This window comes from Rhinoderma darwinii, chromosome 4, assembly GCF_050947455.1.
Source record: "Rhinoderma darwinii isolate aRhiDar2 chromosome 4, aRhiDar2.hap1, whole genome shotgun sequence".
NCBI lineage: Eukaryota > Metazoa > Chordata > Amphibia > Anura > Rhinodermatidae > Rhinoderma > Rhinoderma darwinii.
In genome coordinates this window covers 396,620,827-396,641,014 of record NC_134690.1, presented here as the reverse complement: position 1 = coordinate 396,641,014, position 20,188 = coordinate 396,620,827, and the positions used below count along the sequence as shown (strand labels likewise).

General features: G+C 44.6%; 2 protein-coding genes and 1 non-coding gene across 4 annotated transcripts in view; 2 read left to right on the top strand and 1 right to left on the bottom strand.

Annotated features, from left to right (window-relative positions):
* The window catches only part of DNAH14 (dynein axonemal heavy chain 14), a 215,191-nt gene extending 203,539 nt beyond the window's left edge, over positions 1 to 11,652 (top strand). For both annotated transcript variants that reach the window (XM_075863387.1, XM_075863386.1), the window contains 12 exons: positions 257 to 467; positions 548 to 650; positions 772 to 999; positions 1,696 to 1,896; positions 4,435 to 4,634; positions 4,746 to 4,927; positions 6,375 to 6,571; positions 7,690 to 7,802; positions 8,154 to 8,299; positions 10,640 to 10,785; positions 10,896 to 11,042; positions 11,436 to 11,652. In XM_075863387.1, the coding sequence (XP_075719502.1) occupies positions 257 to 467; positions 548 to 650; positions 772 to 999; positions 1,696 to 1,896; positions 4,435 to 4,634; positions 4,746 to 4,927; positions 6,375 to 6,571; positions 7,690 to 7,802; positions 8,154 to 8,299; positions 10,640 to 10,785; positions 10,896 to 11,042; positions 11,436 to 11,648 (2,087 nt within the window). In that variant the 3' untranslated portion in view covers positions 11,649 to 11,652. The remainder of the gene's footprint in view (positions 1 to 256; positions 468 to 547; positions 651 to 771; positions 1,000 to 1,695; positions 1,897 to 4,434; positions 4,635 to 4,745; positions 4,928 to 6,374; positions 6,572 to 7,689; positions 7,803 to 8,153; positions 8,300 to 10,639; positions 10,786 to 10,895; positions 11,043 to 11,435) is intronic.
* TRNAA-UGC (transfer RNA alanine (anticodon UGC)) lies at positions 3,901 to 3,972 on the top strand. The gene has a single exon. It is a non-coding gene; the product is annotated as a tRNA-Ala (tRNA).
* Positions 11,653 to 15,944: 4,292 nt separating the features above from the next.
* The window catches only part of LBR (lamin B receptor), a 27,908-nt gene continuing 23,664 nt past the window's right edge, over positions 15,945 to 20,188 (bottom strand). Inside the window, exons 12-14 of the mRNA XM_075863385.1 lie at positions 17,790 to 17,870; positions 17,589 to 17,711; positions 15,945 to 17,156 (exon numbers count right to left, since the gene is read on the bottom strand). Coding sequence (XP_075719500.1) covers positions 16,996 to 17,156; positions 17,589 to 17,711; positions 17,790 to 17,870 — 365 coding nt within the window. The 3' untranslated portion in view covers positions 15,945 to 16,995. The remainder of the gene's footprint in view (positions 17,157 to 17,588; positions 17,712 to 17,789; positions 17,871 to 20,188) is intronic.

The following is a 20,188-nucleotide window of genomic DNA, read 5'->3' as shown; positions in this document are numbered from 1 at the left end:
GGTTCTGTTGACCGGAAAAAAAAGTGCCATGCTCCATCAGACTCTAAGGACTGAGGTTCTAGGGATGAATAATAATGTCCGACAGGCTCTGCTCTAGGGTGCATGAGCTCTTAGGCTGCTGCTCTGTCTCCCCCATGCTTTACACTGCAGCTCTGATTTTTCAGATTGGCTGCAGCATATAAGCACAAGGAACACGCTGAGAGATGGGGTGGAGACATTCACAGATACACCCTCATATTCTATGTGTTACAAATAGGTAGTGACCCTGCTGGTCAGCTGGAGCGTCTGGCGCTGGAGACCCATGGCAGCACCCTACACCTAGATATGATCTCCCTGGGTCGTGGTCAGGGGGTGAAGGCAGAAGAGCTGATTACCAAAGCCGGAAGACTGAAAGGACACTGGGTCTTCCTACAGAACTGCCACCTTGCTGCCTCCTTTATGCCCAGGCTCAGAGAAATTGTGGACGGGTAAGATCGGACGACAGCGGTAACTGTGTGCCCAATGTAAGCCGTCGTGTCGTAACTATTTATATTGGGGTTTATTTCAGATTTGAGCAGAATGCCGGTTCCATGGATCCTCAGTTCAGACTGTGGTTAAGCTCCAAGTCCGATGAGTCGTTTCCGGTTTCCGTCCTACAGAAGGGTTTCAAGGTGAGGACCCGATATAAAATGTAGGGGCCCCTCGTAGTTGATTGGAGGATGTCTCCATGTGCTCTGGGAGGAAAAATATCAAAGCTGGGATCCCATAGTCATTATGTGTTCTTCCTGGTAGATGGCAGTGGAGCCCCCAATGGGCCTGAAGGGTAATTTGCTGCAGACGTTTGACAGCAGTGGCAGCGGACTGATCACAGAGAAGATCTTCGAGAAGGAAAATGTCAGACCAGCCTGGAAGAGGCTCCTGTTCAGCCTCTGCCTGTTTAATGCCGTGATAAACGAGAGAAGAAAGTACGGAGCTCTGGGGTGGAACATCCCGTATGACTTCACCCTCTCTGACTTGGAGGTTCGTCCAGTTACAAAATAGAAATGGGTCGGAGTTGATAATACTTACAATTTTGACCAAAGTTGATAAAACAGGGCTTCTTCCTTCCAAAAACAGCGCCACACCTGTCCACAGGTTGCGTGTGGTATTGCAGATTATTCCCATTCACTTAAACGTGAGCTGTGCTGTAATACCAGACACAATCCACAGACAGGTGTGGCGCTGTTTCTGGAAGAAAGCAGCCATATCTTTCTAATCCCAGGCAACTCCTTTAAGGCTCCTTTCCCTCAGTCCATGTGTAGCAGTTAAAACCTGATAATCTTGCTTTTTTTTTCACTGGTGGTTTAGTTACTTGTAGTTTATAATCATTCTGTCCTTGTAATCGGCTCTCCATGCGCTGACTTTCTGCTGAGCTAGTGCTTAAAACACATCAGTCAATATAAAACCAGAGCTGCAGTATAAAGCATGGAGGTGGAGTAAAAGGGAAGTCTATAGGTAAATCTCAGACTTTCATTAGACAATCAGTCTGACGTATTATTGCATTTTGTACCACCTGGTAAATTTGCAGATGATGGAGATAACTAAAATGTGATATTCCCAAGAAACAGTGCCACCTAGTGTACAGATTATTGTCAAGTATGATGTTTTATACAAATACTCTCCGCACTTTCCTGAATAATCCAGGTATGTGTGTTGGAATATGCATTGTGTTTCCAGGTTTCTGTGCAGATGTTGGAGATGCTGTCAGACAATCACAGAGGAGAGATGCAGTGGAAAGCTCTCCATTATCTAACGGGCGAGGTGGTGTATGGCGGACGAGTGACTGACTTTTGGGACAGACGCTGCCTTCTCAGCATCCTGGACAATTTCTATAACCCTGCTCTGCTGCGAGATGACTACTCGTTCTCTGCTGACAAGGTAACCAACACTTTAGAGGCTTTCTTAAAGGCACACACACCCATATATTTAGTTAAATGAACATTTATCTATAATATCCTGTATTATACTCCAGAGCTGGATTCAGAATTGTGCTGGTTGTTATTGGAAACAGATGGCACACGCCTAAGAGCTAACGTGAGGTCCTGTAATGCAGGTTAGGAAGGGGGGCAGTAGGTTTTTCCTACATCACATGACTGTTAATTGCCTTGAACAAAGACTACACGCCCCATAATACAAGTCATCAGAAAAAAAGGTCTGTGCAAAGAATGCCCGGAGACAGTGGTGTAACTACCGCTGTAGCATCCGTAGCGACTGCTACGGGGCACGCCGACACTGCCCCCCCATGCCCGATGGCGCCGCTAGCAGCCGTTATGGTTGCTATAGCGGTAGTGACGCCACTACGGGGCCCGCGCCGCCCGACCCCTAATGCATAGTGGCGTCGCTAGCACCGGAGGGGGCCCGGTGCTAGCGACAGCCACATTCACTTGTATCTGCGTCCTCTGGACACAGATACAAATGAATACTATGGCCTGCAGCCTATAAGGCGCTGGGAAGACTCTCTGTGCAGGCGGGCGTGATGACGTCACTGCATCACTCTGGTCTGCGCATGTGTCCCGACCGGAGCCTGTGCAGCGCTCCGTCCGTCACGGGAACGGGGCAAGGTAAGTACTTAAAATATACGGGGCAGGGTGGCACTATATACAAGGGTCGGAGCAGGGTGGCACTACATACAGAGGGGCAGCAGAGTGACACTAATAAGGGGGGCTGTGTGTGGCACTATTTACAAGGGGGAGGGCTGTGGTGCTATCTACAGGGGGCTGTGTGTGGCGCAATCTACAGGGGGCTGTGTGTGGCGCAATCTACAGGGGGCTGTGTGGCACTCTACAGGGGTCTGTGTGTGGCGCAATCTACAGGGGTCTGTGTGTGGCGCAATCTACAGGGGTCTGTGTGTGGCGCAATCTACAGGGGTCTGTGTGTGGCGCAATCTACAGGGGGCTGTGTGTGGCGCAATCTACAGGGGGCTGTGTGTGGCGCAATCTACAGGGGTCTGTGTGTGGCACAATCTACAGGGGGCTGCGTGGCACTATACATAGGGGGAGCTGTATGGCGCTATACACGGGGAGCGCTATCTACAAGTGTGGTGTGAAACTGTCTACAGGGGGGCTGTATGGCACAATCTACAGGGGGCACTATCTATAAGGGAGGGCTAGGTGTGGCACCTAGGGGGGGGGGGCAGTCAAACGTTTGCTATGGGCCCGAGTCTTTCCTAGTTACGCCCCTGCCCCAAGATTTTAGCATTTGACCTCTGTAGGTGCATGCACTTTACAGCAGCTGCAATGAAAGAATCCCAGAAACTCCAGCAAGAAGAGAAGGATGACTCCAGCCCTCCCTGTCCTAGCAGACCTGTCAATCAGTTGTTATAACTCCACCCTCTTCTCTGGTTTCAAGATCTCTGCTTTCTGTGACTAAATGGAAACATTCTTTTTTACATCCAGGGTATAAAAACCTGTACAGACCTGATACTTCTCACAGCTGATTGTTTGCGACAATTGTATCAAGTCTATGTAATCATACGAGAGCTAAATACATCAGCAGCACAAATCTCTATCCCGTCCTGACTCCTGGCGATCACGTGATCGCTGGGATAAATAGAGACAGCTTTGTATACAGAGATCGAGAGGCCAGATGCGGTAAAAAAAAAAAAAAAAGAGCGCCCAGCTGCCGCAATTCTCCAGGCAGCCACTATTCTGCAGCCCTGTGTTTTTATAGCGCTGCAGTATAAAACCGCTGTAAAAAGAAAAACTGTATGAGCCAAAACAAGTTATGGCTGCCAGAATGCAAAGAGGTAAAATGACAGGTCCCTAAGGGGTTAAACTGAAGAGACCGTATAATTATAGCCAAATATAGGGTTTTCTCACGTTTTCCTGGTGACGTTTTGTGCAGCACAGATGCCTTTCAGCCTGATCCCGTCTCATACTAGTAGGGGATGTAGCTCAGTGGTAGAGCGCATGCTTTGCATGTATGAGGCCCCGGGTTCAATCCCCGGCATCTCCACTTCTTTTTTTTTTTTTTTCTATGAATTGCTTTATGCAAAAATTACAATTTGGACTAACCAAGATAATTAATGTTCTAATGTCCTGTCCTTTGTTATAACAGCAGGAAGATTCTTGAAGGTTTTAATGCATTAAGTTTCATATAATTTTGTATAAATATGTATGTATACATAGAGTACCATTCCTTTAATCCAGCATAAATGGGATCTGGTGGGTGATCAGATGTTCTGGATTATCGGACGTTCATAGAAACGTCTATAAAATGAACGATCAGTTAGACAGTAAGAATTGGTTTTCTCTACCCCCCAGTTTATGTTCTTGTGAAATCCCACATTACCTGTACAGGACTCGAGTGCCGGATTATCAGACTTTCTCGTATGCCGGATGAAAATAATTTTGTTTGTGTATATATGAAACGTTCTTCAATTCTTAACATTATATCAGCCGCTGTGCTTGTGTTTAGGTTTATCATCCATTGTCCGAAGATGCAACATTACAGGACTGCAGAGATTATGTGAATTCTCTCCCGGACACTGACAACCCTGAAATCTTTGGCATGCACCCCAATGCTGAGCGAGCGTACCTCACCTCCCAGGGACAGACCTTCCTGGACACCATAGTCAGCATGCGGTCCGGAATAAGCGCCGATCACGCCGCGCACAGGTTGGTAGTCACAATGGAGGCGGACGCACTTTACTGAATTTTGCAGACGCGCAATATCGAATTTATCCTGAAAAAAACAATATAATATAAGATGATGATGATGTTCCGCAGAGGAGAATATAGTCCGGATCAGGCGGTCCAGGATGTGATCACAAACATCTTTACCAAACTGACGGAGACTGTGGAAGGGACGACGTCTCAGGAGCGTCCAGCGGCCGGGTCACATGACCAGCGGACCCTCAAAAACCTGCTCACAGGACCTGCATGGGAAATGCTTGTGAAAACGGCTCAAGGTATCCGGTCTGTGTCACAATGGAGAAAGATATTACCGATTAGCCGGTGGGCCATACAATGATGGGACAGCAACATTTTTTTTTTTTTTCAACATTTGAAATCGTATTTCAAGCGTTTTCTTATGGATTTTTTTTACATCCCTTTTTGTTGGGGTTTTTAGTTCATGACATTTTGTACTGGCGTTTTTTTCTGACGGTTTGCTGGGTTCACACGGAGTTTTTTGCAGGACGGAAAATCTGCCTCAAAATTCAGTTTGGAAGTTTGAGGCAGATTTTCCTCTGCATGCACGCCGATTTTAGCCCGCGGCCATTGAGCGCCGCGGGCATAAAACGCCGCGAAATACACTTACTCTGCCTCCCATTGATGTCAATGGGAGGTCAGAGGCGTAATCGCGCGAAGATAGGGCATGTAAAACCGGCTCGCGGGAGAAAACCGTCCCCGGCTCCCATTGAAATTAATGGGAGGCATTATTAGGCCGTTTTTTGGCGAGTTTTGCGGAGCGGTTTCCGCAGCAAAAAACTCAGTGTGAATAGTCCTATAGAGAAGCATTTGGAAAAACACCAGGAAAAACACCATACCCAGAGCAGTCTGGCTTTTGAAAGGGGCTCCATAGCAAAAATGTAACTTTGGGACCCCCTTCCCATCCTATGACCCTAGCCTTGCAGAGACCATGGAGAGAGGGAGAGCTGTAAAAAATTGTGGTTTTAGCGTGAATTGTCGCAGTTTGTGATGTGGTTTTGCCCATGTGGTTCTTACAGGTGAAACACATTTATTTTACAGGTTTCACCTGTGAAAATCACGCAGGCAAAAGGCCGAGTTTTTCTATGAGTTTTTTTTACCGCGCGGCCAAAAATGGCTCCGAAGGCTGGATTCACTTGCGTTTTCGGTGCCAGTTTTTTTTTAACCAAAAACCCCTTGCAGTCAGATGTTACTATAAAGTCTATAAGAAAAAAAACAAGAAATTGTTTGTAGCGTTTTTGAGGTCAGTGGCGTTTGTTTTTTGTTTCAAAACCTAGAATGCTCTGGGTTATTTTTTCTGGCATTTTTCCATATGCTTCTCTATAGGACTATAAAACGGCACAGGTGACATCGTACAGGTGTGACGTCAGAAGACCTGGAGTTGATTATACTAGGGGTTGTAGTACTTATATAGTATGAAAGTATTTCTGATTCTTTACCTTTTCCACATATGTTGCAATATTGCCACCTAGTGGACTTTTACAGAACTGAGAAAAAAAAAGTTCATATTCAATTCTCGCATACGTATCCTCCGTAATATTCATGACGCCTGGACCACTGACTGATATCAGACAGGGCGCCATAAGGTTTACCCAGCAAACTACAAGATTACACCCAGGGATCAATATCAAACCATGGCTGCCTTCTTTGTAAAACCTGTGGATGAATTGAGGGCCTATTAACGTGTTGCGGTGTTTCTGTTTGCAGGTTACGATCCCCTCATTCATTCTGCATTGCTGACGGTCCTACACCAGGAGATCGACCGGTTTAATCACCTTCTGTCCGTCATCCACAGCTCCCTGCGTGCAGTGCAGCAGGCTATCAGGGGGGAGATTATTCTGAATATAGAGTTAGAGGACGTATACAACGCTCTGGCCAGCCTCAAGGTGCCCACATTATGGCAGGTGAGCAGCTCATATGTAGTTTACCATGGGAATCCCAGCAATCCGCTGCTACAGCAACATGGCAACCATGAAATGATAGAAAGGGGGATGGGACCCCTAATAGAGAATATGGACAGGGATTGTCCTTAATGGACAAAGGGTTTTATACCAAGGTTGATCCTCTGTCACTAGGACGTATCTCCTTAAAGGGAACCTGTCACCAGCATTTCACCTATACAACCAGCGATACCTGGTGGTAGCGGGTAAAAAATAATTTCTATATAACCTATAATGGTCTTCTTAGTCGGCGCTGTAGCTTTAGTATTCAGTTCTTTCGTTTTGCAGCGCCGTATGCTAATAAGCATAAGTCATATCTTCATTCCTTTCTGAGTTTACTCCGCCTCCTTACTTTTGATTGACAGCTCCTCGCTTCCCCCCAGCACACAAAATCCTGCGCTTGTGCATTGATGCCCTGTTCTGGTGTGTGCGCACACGTAGGGACACCGGATTATTACCATAAAAGGCGCAAAGTGTTTAGGAGAGGGGAAAACGGCATAGCAGCGTCCAGTGAGGGACAAGTAAAGGTTCAATAGGTGAAATGCTGGCGACAGGTTCCCTTTAAGGCTAGTTATACACGACGACATCAAGTCACATGACTATTTTATAGTGCAATTTGGTTGCATGGGATTTGAGACATCCACAAAAAACAAACACGCTGACATGTCACAAGTCGCATGCATTGAACTCCATCCTGAAAAAGCCGGTTCCGATCTGCAACCAAAAATCCAGATCTGGTATTTTCACGTCATATCACATTTATTATCGTGATCACATTGACAATCAGTAATTGCGATCGATGTCACTCAGTCTCCGTGTGGCCCTAGTTTTACTAAGATGAGAAACGTGGACGCATCTGTTCATTCTTCTCCAAACTGATTTTCCGGCAGTCGGCAGCGATCACGTGCAATTTGCAAAGTAGATTCCTTTATCAGCCTGATTGGCCAAGAGCAGACCACTTGGCCTATTTTGCATATTGCGCACCCTCTACCTACAGCCACGACTTTGACACGCCACTAAGCACCACCCACGCACCCTGTAATATTATTCTTTGCAGTCACATCTGCCATCTTGTGTTTCAGCAATGCTCCTATGAATCTTGTAAGGCGCTGGCTTCTTGGGTCATCGACCTTGTTCAACGCCTGGAGTTTTTTTCATCATGGTCCAGACGAGTAATCATGGGCGCACAGGAGAGGTGAGAGGATGGGAGGGCGATTATTTACAGTACCATGTCACATTGTTTCAGGGTCATGCTTAGATATGTCATACATGTCCAATCAGCGGAGGTCTGATAACTTGAAAGCCCCACTAACCTCAAGAATAGGGGGTACTGACCCTGCCAGAGGGGGCCACATCTGCTCAGTCACCCTCTCTGTGGGATATACAGCGGAGTGCACTTGGTCAGACCCCACCACTGATTGAACTCTATGGCGTATCCATGTTTTGTCATGTGAAAATCCCTCACATATGCGGCACCTATACATATTGTAAACGGGGTCTTACCCATCACACTTTTGGAACCTTCAGTAACAATAATTTCCTTCAGGTTTGGTGACCAGTTGGGACTTCAGAAAAATACATTTAGATATTCCAGACCTAATTCTTCCCAAACCGATACCCCTGAGGAACCTACGACCCGGCTCAGAGAAGAACCAAGCAGCTTCTGGCTTCCAGCATTTTTCTTTCCACAAGGTGGGAACACATCAGATGTTTTAAGACCGAGTGTGTGACTTAAGCCCATATTATGTTCAAGAACATTTATCAAAACGTATGAACGGAAGCAGAGTCCTGCGACAATTTCAGATCCGGCATGATGAAAAAGTCTCACCCTAGAACCTCGAGGGTGGGAACACACGGCATAAACACTGTGGAAAATCCGCAGCAATGTGGGTGAGCGTTCAACAAATCTCGGCCTGACCCTGCAGTAAATATCCACCTAAAAACCCGCACATAATTGAACTGCGATGCGTTTGCTTCAACCGCAGCATAACAATTCATTCTGCGGCTAAGCAGCTCTTCTGTTGCGGGTTTACCCACTGAATTTAATGGGGTGCTTAAACCCGCAACAAAGCAGTGTGTTGCGATGTTTGCGGCACAATCACAGAGATGCACCACAAAAATCACAAGAAAAAAAATAAATAATAAAGTTATACTTACCCAGAGTTCCATGCTTCTTCCCCAGTCCGGCCTCCCTGGATGACGTTGTGGTCCGTGACATGCAGCCAATCACATGCCGCAGCATCACATGGATCGCAACGTCATCCCAGGAGGCCAGACGGCGTGCCGAGAAGAGGGAGGAGAGAAGTATGAACGTCTTTATTTTTCCGACACCGCTTCGCAGCAGAAATTCCCCCCAGCAAACCACATCACAATGTGGTGCCATTTTCCGGACGGCGTTCCCCGCAGTGTTCAGGGCAGATACGCTACGCAGCTTAACACAGTGTATCCGCACTGAATACGTTGGGGGTGTTCCTACCCTAAAAGGTGATTATAAAAATTCTGTTTGGATTAATTTAATTTCCTTGACACTTAACAATAGTGTCTGCCGCAGCCACCACTAGGTGGAGCTCATGGTATACATATTACTTATTGATTTCTAAGAGCGTATAAATCTGTGTGGAAGGAGCTCCCCCTGCTGGCAGCTGCAGGCAGACAGAATTTGAGTGACAGAAAGCAGAGGATTGAGAGCACCAACCCATATAAAGATTTATTATAAAACGAATCCGAACAAAAATGTTGAACCTATTTTAATTTCTAGACTAAGGCCTCATTCACACGGCAGGGTTTCCCGGCCGTTCATAAATCGGCCGGCACCCGGCTGCATTAGGAATAATAGACCCCTAATGGGGCTATTCACACGACCGATTTTTTGACGGCCGGAAAAAAATAGGACATGCTCCATCTTCGCCCGGGTACCCGGCCGCCCGGCTCCCATAGAAGTCTATGGGGCCGGGTAATACACGGCCATCACCGGAATGTGTCCCGAGTGATGGCCGGGTTTTCCGGAGCCTGCGCTCTATCTCCTCCTCCTCACAGTACAGAGTGCATGTGAGGAGGAGGAGTTGATGCCATTCTGACGAATGGCATCGCTGTACACTGTGTGGCAGGGCCGGGGTGTACAGCAGGTGGAAGGGAGCGCTGCGCTGGCTCCCTTCCCCTGCTTGAAAAGCACCCTGGCCCGGCGACACCTTCGATGGCGCCGCTAGCAGCTGCAGCTACTAGTGCAGCGACGCCACTATAGCAGAGCAGGGAGGTATCTCCCCGCTCTGCTATGTGCTAGCCGCACTTTAGCTCCTTGAAGGAGCAGAATCCCCGTGTTTTCGGGGATTCCGCTCCTGGACAGAGCGCTTGATGTCTCTGTCCATATCTGGGCAGTGACATCAGGGGAACTCCTGAAGCGGAATCCCCGAACACATGGGGATTCCCCTTCAGGAGTTGCCGCTGATGTCACTGTCCGGATCTGCCCGGCCCGGCACGGATGCAAAATGGCCGATTTTACTGGCCGACACTCGGGCTCGGGAACGACCCTGTCGTGTGAATCCCGCATAAGTGAAACAGTAGGCACAATTCAACATAACAGTACTGGAAGGCTCAGAACGTTTTTTTTTGAATGGCAAATTGGTCCAGTGAGTTGTGGTGGCCTCATGTTTGAATGTCTAATCTGTCTGAGTAACGTAGAGACTGCAAATATTAAGGTGTTAAAAAGTGACACATAGCTGGTGTGTAATACCTGGTGCAGGAGGGTCACAGGTCAAGTCACACATGTAATTATTCTGTAAGCTCAAGTTTTATCAAAACTTAATACTGTATTTGTGCATAGCAGGAGTCAGCACTTCAGGTGTTGTCAAACTACAAGTCCCAGCATGCCCCAACAGACAAAGGCTTTATTATTCCAGCAAAAGTCTGTCAGGTCATGCTAGGAATTGTAGATCCACAACAGCTTGATTGCTAATGGTTGCTGACCCCTGGTGTATGGTTTGGATTTAGGTCTTCCTATAGCTAAAATGTATTTATAATGTTCCCTCCGCGCAGGTTTCCTGACCGCTGTATTACAGAACTATGCACGGATGAGACGTGTGTCTGTGGACTCCCTAACCTTCAAACACCAAGTGCAGCCTAGAACAAGTAACATGTGGGGCCCAGACCGGAGCCTCCACGTCACAGACACGGCTTTTAATGTGAGTACGATGGGTTAACCGCTTGTGTGTCAGTTTTCATTTAGTTGTTAAATTATAAAACTTGATAAACTCCTCATCATACAATTCACTTACACACATCTCTCTACTAGGAAGCCTCTCCGCCTCAAGAAGGGATTCTGGTTTTTGGACTGTACCTAGACAGTGGCCAGTGGAGCCATGATGCGCAGGTCTTGGAGGAAAGTGAAGGACAAGACCGATTTTATCCACTGCCTCAAATCCATTTCATTCCACACATGGTAGGTGCAGTTACTCTGTAAATATTAGCTATGGAAAACTTACATCTTTGCAGGTTTTAAATACTAGTTAGAAGGGCAGAAGTCTTACTCCATACACTCCAAAATTATTCTGAGAGGTGGTGCTGGTTATTATAGGAAAAGAACTGATGGAAACTCTTAAATATTATGTACTAAGGTCTCGTTCACATCTACGTTGGCGGCTCCATTAGGGGCCTCGGTCATAGATCCGGCTGAGAATATCAGAAACAGTAGCGCCGCACCCATCGCTTTCGGTTATTCCCTTGTTCTGCTCCTTGAGCAAATAAGGGAACGGCATACGCTGGTGAAAACCCGGCCTTAACATTGCTGAAGTTGCCAGTTCTATATGAGAATACTGCTGTTTCCCCTCCCCAGGTGGATAGCGGCTCTGTAAACACAGCTGGAGAAGACCACAAACCAGTCTACATGTATGAATGCCCCCTGTACAAGACACCGCAACGTGCCGGAACTTTATCCTCAACTGGACATTCAACCAACTTTATAACGGCTGTGACTTTACCAACGCTAGTGCGACCCAATCACTGGATCCGAAGAGGGACGGCCCTGCTCTGCCAAATACCAGAATAACATAAGGAAGGGGGGTGGGGGGGGGGTGGGGGGGGGACTCTGGACAAAAAAACCTATACACTGTGTTAAGGCTAGATCATGGCCCAAGGGGGTGGAGCATGACACCGGGATTGTCTGGGCTGTTCTTTGAAGCACAGTGTAAGGTCATGTGACATGTCATCAATCTCATGCAGCTACCAAGAAAATAGTGCGCGCATACACAAGAGTTCAGGAAACTAAAACGTACACTTTAAGGGGTTTGCACCACATTACTGACAGATTGTCATGTCACATGACCCTCGAGCTGCGCCCATCTTATGGACATAAGTAGCAGCGGTGTCTGAAGACTCGCCTAATCAAGTGGGCACGCCTTTACAGCGTAAATAACAGCGCAGAACTACAAAATGACAGATTAGTAAATTAGATATATCCCGCTTTCCCACACATTAGTCCAGACTATATAGTGGCCGACCCCAATGTTAACTAAATGTTCAAACTTCTGACCTGTTGTAGTGACAGGTCAGAAGTCTTGGTGCTCGGACCCCCCTCCCCCCCCACCAATCTCTAAAACGTAGCAGCATAATCGCTCGTGTGATCGCTGAGTCGCTTAGTTTCTGTTCGGCTTCTTCTGGAAATCAATGTAGCCGTATACGGACTGAATAGAAAGTTTATGAGCCCGTACACCGCTACATCGGCTTTCTGGAAAAAGCAGGATTGAAACGAAGCGGACGAGCGCTTCTGCCGCTTCGTTTTAGGGATTGTTGGGGGTCTCCACGCTCTTGACATGTCAGAAGTTTTGATTGGTGGGGTTCCAAGTGGTGACTGGGGGTATTTGTTTGGCTTTGCAAGTAAAGTGTATAACTTTCTACTGCTGCCTCTATTGTATACAATCAGTAATGTGCGTGGAACAGAAACATCTATTGACCCTGCAGCCACTATGCTGGAGCAATGTAAAGGGCTCTTCAGAATAAAGCCCATGTGCAAACCAATCATTAATACTTTGCTGCTATGCGGAGATATGACAGATTTGGGCCTATAAATTCAGTCTGTACACATGAGATCGCTGTCTTTCATCTGATCGCTACCCCCCAGTACAGGCTCAGCAGATGCCTCCAACATCGGCTTCCCTAGTTATTTGGGTACAGAAAGAAAATATATTTAAAATAAAAATGTTTAAAAATAGGCGATACGGGAGCGCAAGATTGGGAGCACAGACACGGCACACATGGCATTGCTTCCGAAGATTTTATTAGGAATATTTGTGAAACTTCAAAGCTTCGCCAATAGAATTCAACAAAATTTATATAAAAAAATAAACACATTAACGGCAGTCAAAGTTGCATTCAAATATATAAAAGAGACTTCACTCCATATTTAAAAAGGGTTTCCAGTTTCGTGTGAATAAAACGTTAGGGTTCTCCTACACACTTATGGGAGATCATTAGGATCTAATTTCCACTGTGTGCAGCTTTCCCCTCACTCACCTGATTGGCGGGGAAAGGACATCAAAGTAAAAATCCTGGAAAACCCCTTTAAAGAGGTTCTGTCACCTCTCCTGACATGTCTGTTGTAGTAAGTTGTATTCCCCATCAAAGAACAATTCTAGAGCATCTTTTCTTCAATCTCTACGTTGTGCTGTTCCTCTGTTATCCCTCCTAGAAATATGTGAATTGACAGCTGGGTATTACCAGTTTTGGGGGGGGGGGGGGGGTTGACCATACAGACTGACCATGTCCAGACAGTGCAAGATTGGAGGGACACACCTCTTTTAACAAGGGCAATGGTCACACCCAGTCAATTTAATTATACATTTCTCGTAGGAACAGAGGAATGGCACAACGCAGTGTTCTAAGAAAATATTCCCCATGAGAACGATTCTGGAAGATACGTATTTACTAAAACAGATGTCAGGAGAGGAGACAGGTTCTCTTTAATCATTGCAAGTTAAAATCTGTATACTAATGTACTTTACATTTAAATTCTTTACCCTTTTGAAGATCTGCTTGCAGTCAGTGAGTAGAAAGTCTTATTTACACCTAGAGGCTAAAAACCCAGCTGAGCGTTGCGGTTTAGTTCACAGACTGAAACTGATACAGTGTATTCATGCAGGTAATCAGAAATGACACATCAACAGCACAATTCTGTCTAGAGAATCTTCTGTAAGGTAAATACAACTAGAAAACTGACTCAAGAAAGATTAGTCTATATACCGTTGCATCAGTTTTATGCATTATACACTCCCCTCCAAAATATATACCCACACAGAACAGACCTCTGACAGCACACAAACGTGTATATATGTACGAGTATATAAGACAGTAGCAGAACATTTCATTATACACATTTAAATACAAAGCTTTGACAAAACGTATACATATCACATTTGTACACAGCCAGTGCTGAAAGCTCCTCAATGTGCAGGTCAGGGCCGTCACCAACACATTGCTTGGGTGGGATACTATACATCGGATTGAAACATCACAATAGAATGGTTTAAAATAAAACACATTGAGCTGATAAAAAAAAAAAAAAAAGTGGTTATACTAAAAACATCGCACCCAATCAAATCCTATGTATTTTTTTTTTACCCAAGTACAACACTGTATAGATTAGAGGTAGAACACTCCACACTTCTCTTCAGTGCAGCCCACTAAAACACATGTAGAAGCTGCATTTTTATTTGGTTTCCACATTGTGGGCCAGATTTAATAAGATTGGCGTTTCATGTGCCAGTCTTAGAGCTGTAAAGTGCCTTTTGTGCGCGCAAAATGCACACGCTCGTGTAAATCCAGCCTGTGTGTCATCACCATATGATGCGTGGCTGCGTGATTTTCGCGCAGCCGCCATCATTAGGACACTGTTTGGATGTTTGAAAACAAAAGCACCACATACTTTTTACTGCTCTTGCGCGAATCACGCGCGTCCCACGGAAGTGCTTCCGTGTGCTGCGCGTGATTTGCACTCACCCATTGACTTCAATGGGTGCATGATGCGCGAGAAACGCACAAATATAGGACATGTCGTGAGTGTTACGCAGCGGACTCACGGACAGTCTGCACGGCCCCATAGACGAACATCGGTCCGTGCGAGGCGTGTGAAAACCACGCACGTTGCATGGACGTATATCACATTCGTCTGAATAGGCCCTTAGTTAGAGCTTTCTCTTGCACACTTCAGACTAATTTATTACGAGGCACACATCTCTAATTATGTTGCATCTCATTCTGTCCGTGCACCAAAAAGAGAGTTCTATATAGCCGCTATCATTTACACCAATTACTGGCACAAAATTATAGCAAAATTGTCAGGCCGTGGGTGGTCCCCACCCGCCTCCGCTAAGCTGTAAAGTGGGCACGATAAATTGCTACTTTTAAACGCCAAAAAACTAGCGTAATGCCGTTAATAAATTCCCCACTATGTATCTCATTTATTAAAAATTGTCTGACAGGATAATTGGCCTGGTTGTCCACAGCAACCAAAGTACAGGTTTAAAAACGCCAGGGAACAGATTAGCACTACTGAATCCAAGTGTGCAAGAACAACCTGAGAAATAGAATTTCCTTATAATATCAGAAAAGCAAGTGCACCTGATGCATGCTCCAATCCAGAGGTTACAGGCACACACAAAAAACAGCAAAGCTCTAAGGCCGGGTTCACACACTACTAAAAAAAATGTGCAAACTGGCGCAAATTTGCGTGTTCACAAAAAAACAAAATACATTTGGCGACGACGTGTCAACTTAGCCTAAGGGTGCCTGCACGCTGCTGCTATATGTAAGGGCACCCTAAACAGCCGCTTTAAGAGACTCAATTTGTTCCTGGTAGGGAACAGTTTGTAAATGTGCACATACATAGCACAAACGCATCAACCGAATCCTTAAAGGTTCATATAAATAAGATAAAATCCTTGAGATAACCATAGATGTGACAGTTTTTTTAGGCAAAACATGAGCAACAATAATTATTATTATTTTGTTTTTAATTTTTTTTTTTTAAACGGTAACTGTTCTAAAAACACAAGCGAGTTTGTCAGCCGGCCTGAAAAAAACAAAACCGGTCCTGCGTGTAATGTTGTGCTTGACAGTGACACAAAGAACATTCATCCAGAGCGCTAACCGGTCACATTGGACAAGTCCTCAGTGACCAGATTTACTCACAAAAAAAAAACAAAACACAAGGTGGTAACTAAAAATAGGTGACTAATACATAAGCCAGTGCTAAAATCCTCAGAGCTTTTAGGTCAGATTTCACATGAAAGAAGAATATTCCATAGGATCTGCAGCTCCACACTTCATATTGTACAATTCCACAAAACAATTTGAAAATGGGTTTTTACTAAAGAATAGCTTGGAAAAAAAATAAATTGGGAAAGTGACAATTTTCTCATTATTTATAACTACTCGGTTTCAAAACAAATTTTAATTGAAAATCTGCAGCAAATATGCCTCATGTGCACATAGACATAGGGAGCTCTACACAAGTTGTATGCAGGACAAATATAGTAAGGCATTTTACTAGAATTGTAGGAACGTTCCCCCTAGAATAATATAATGATGCATTTTTCCAACTATGCAGATATATTTAAACGTTTGATTCCTTAACTGCGAGGGAAATGGCATTTATAAAAATGTGGGCAATAAAATGTATGTTGTAGAGCGGAGTATCTAGCAAGATCCCATTCTCTACTGGAAGAACAAAATATGCAAACGTGGGCCATTAGATTGTCATATACTTAAGTAGAAGACTTTCACATGCTCTTGGGTTATTATGATTCAATAGTTGAGGAAGAGAAAGGGTTACATTTCTCTACTTTGGAAAGGTTTCAATAAAAGTCATGTCCAACCTTTACTTGATTTATACATATCACGGAGCCATTCTAGAACATTAAGGTCCCCTTCACATCTGTCTGGCAATCCGGCATGGTACAGAAAAGCAGAAGGGACACTGATGCCCCTCTTTCCTATGGGCGCTGTATTAGCATCAGTTGTGATGCCAGATGTTTCCCTGCACTGGACATTAAAATGCAGAGTTTTTCCTTCCAGGCGATGGACCAGTGCACAAAAATGTCATTAGTAGTGTCCCGCTCAGTCATAAAACAACTGGCCGGACACCATTGATATGTAAACCCTGCCTATTACCTTGTCAAAAAATACAGTATGGAGCAGCGCCATCTTCCCTACAAGGCAGATGAGATCTTATGGAATACAAGTTGACACGTAAGCAATTTTACAAGCAGCAAGATAAGAGAAGTTGTAAAGCATCATATCCACTTCAACATTCACACAAAAAGAACTTTAAAAATACATCATATACAAAATGTCAAACATTTACAAGTTGCTTCATCAATAGAAAACTCAAACATTTGCCTCTAGTAAACATATGGCAATATACGATACGGCACTAGGTGGCAGTACTTGTCCCAATCACGACCATATTTCACTCTACACTGGTGCTCAACTCTGCTCACTCGATGGATGAGGAGACCAGTTAGGAAGAAACCATAGAAATAGGGCAAGACATCATTAAAACCTACAAAAATAAAGAGAACATTAAATGTCTTATCACCATACAAAGCCGTTCCGTGTTCATGACAGTTCAGTAACAGTACACAAATGTGGAATACTTATTTCATTATGGAACGAGCGGATACAAGAAGTTTGCAAACTTTCCTGAACGAACCTCAAAATCAAAGCAGGCAACATTTATGAAGCTTATTGAGAGCAAATTGGCAGAAAACCAGGACAATTGATCATACAGAGGCTGCACTATGCAGTAACTCACCATTATGATAGGAGCAGAATAGTGAATCTCAAAATAGAGGAATTACAAAAAGACCCTTTTGCGATCTTAACAGGTTGAATACTCTTACTGTAATGCACAGGCATAATGTCATCTACCATGACCTGTGTTCTGTTTAACGTAGGATACTACAGTGGGTAAGATCTGACAGCCCATACTTACCACAAGGCAGACACCAGGCCCAGGCCATGATAATATCACCCAAGTAGTTTGGATGCCGAACTAATCCCCACCAACCAGAGGTGAGGAGTTTGGAGCCACAGGACGTTGCGATGCTCTTTAGATCTGCAGAGAAAGAAAAGCATTAAGTAGAACTGAACAGAAACAAGGAATTTACATGCTTTATCACAGGGGATTACTCACATGAAAGTCTGGGGTCCCCTGGATTTTTCCTAAAAGCATTCTTCTGGGTGTTTGCACTTCGAAAAATGACGTAACCAAAAGCTTTATTAAAAAATAAAAATAAAAGCAGGAGAAAATGAACAAATTCCATGCTTCTATTCCTCCAGATGTATACATTAAAAAACATTCATTATTAAGCTACTTTTATATAAAGAACTTTCAACATTTTATAAACTATATTAAAATTAACCAGATAACTTTCTATTAAGGGAAACCTGTCAATAGGTTTGGAAGCCGGACTGTTTTTGTTTTTTTTACTTACGCAAGTTTTAAACGCTACCCCAGCGGCATAATGACATGCATCATATGACATGCATATGGTTTAGGGCCCCCAAGCCTAGTGATAGGTTCCTTTTAATGTCTGATCTGTAGATCTACGTAAGGAAAGGGTCTTTAATGATGGCGCCCGCGCAGAGGCAGAGTGGACGCCATAGCTGCCGGGTCTCTGCTGTGATGCACAGCAGAGACCCAGTGGCAATGCGTGAGATCAGAAAAAGTTCTAAATGCAAGCATTTAACCCCTCAGATGCCAGTGTCAGATGTGACCACCAGCATCGGAGGGGTTTTTACTGCCCCTTTTGCGGCCGGAGCCGTTGTAACCCTATAGCAGCTGGGAGCCTTCTGAACATTTCCATGCCTGCTATAGGAAGACTGCTATTCAGACCTCAATAGCAATGCACTGATTTTGACAGACTGCAATACTGCAGTCTATGGCATAAGCGATCAAGCTCAAGCCACCTGGGGGGGGTAAATAAATACAAATTAAAAATCACCCCACCCCGCTTCGCTACATCACATAAAAAAACATAACACTTTGTATCCCCGTGTCTGAAAAGTAGAATTTATCAAACACGGCGAGCGGCAGAATGGGAAAAAAGGTAGAATCTCCGTTTTTTGCCACTTCGAACCCCCCCCCCCCCCCCCCAATACAATAAGTGATTGAAATGCCAGACATTTTCTAAAATTGTATTAATTAAAATTACATCTTTCCACTGACAAAAATACGCCTTACACAGGATAAAAAAGGTTACGTGGGTCACAATATGACGATGCAAAAACATTTTTAGTATCTTTAAAAAAAAAAAAAAGTAAATCTTTGGAAGGCGCAGAATAAAGATAATGTGTAATTTTCACCATACATTGAGAGTAAGAAAGAAACCCAACTTGACACATAAAAATTAAGCCATCCTATGGCTGTGTCAATGAAAAAATAAAAAAGGAGTTATGGCTTTTTGAAGTCGGAGGAGGAAAAAAACAAGCATAAAAACTAAAATTAGTTCGGTCCTGAAAGGGTCAAGCCTCCCCCCCCCCCCCTACAGTAAAACAACGACATTGCCATACCGGTTATCTTCAGATAGGCCCGAAAGGAGCAAATACAACATAGGTGGCTTGTGCTGGACGTGTCCCAGGCTTATAAATAATCCATTTGTAATCACAGCACAACATGATCTTGCGAGATCACGCTGTGCGGTCACATACACCCACATTAACTTTACTGAAGTGTCTTGAGTGAATAGACATCACCTCCAGCCAGGATGCGATGTCTATTCACACTCCTGACAAGTCAGTAAAGTTTGTGGGACTTACTCACACAGAACAGCGTGATCTCACGAGATCACGCTGTGCTGTGAATACAAATGGACATGAATGGAGAAAAGTGTATGACGCCGATTTGTCAGTCATACATTCCTCTTTACAACTTGGTCAAATGTTAAACGTTCAGATGGGCATTAAGAAACTATTAAGCATAAATCTAAAATTGTTCAAAAATGATAATTTTTCAGAATAAAAAACTTGTTCTCTACATTACAGCGCCGATCAGGCACTTATAATCTGGTGACAGAGCCTCTTTAAGAGCGAAGAACATGCATCACAAACATGTAAACATAATGAGTGATTTAAATAGTGTGTGTCGCTTTATGAGGACTGGATGTAAGGGCCTGTTCACATCAGCGTTTGCTTTCCGTTCAGGGCTTCCGTCTGAGGTTTCAGTCGTGGAACCCCGCAACAGAAAGTCAAACGGAAACCACAGCTTCCGTTTGCATCACCATTGATATCAATGGTGACGGAAACATTGCTAATGGTTTCCGTTTGTCACCGTTCCGGCTGGTTTCCGCTTTTGACGTAATCAGTAGCGCAGTCGACTGCGCTATTGATTCAGTCGAAAAAACGGAAACCATTAGCAGTGTTTCCGTCACCATTGATATCAATGGTGATGCAAACGGAAGCTGCGGTTTCCGTTTGACTTTCCGTTGCGGGGCTCCACGACGGAAACCTCAGACGGAACCCCTTAACGGAAAGCAAACGCTGATGTGAACAGGCCTTAGGAGAAAGGTCAGTCACATGATCATATGTAGACAT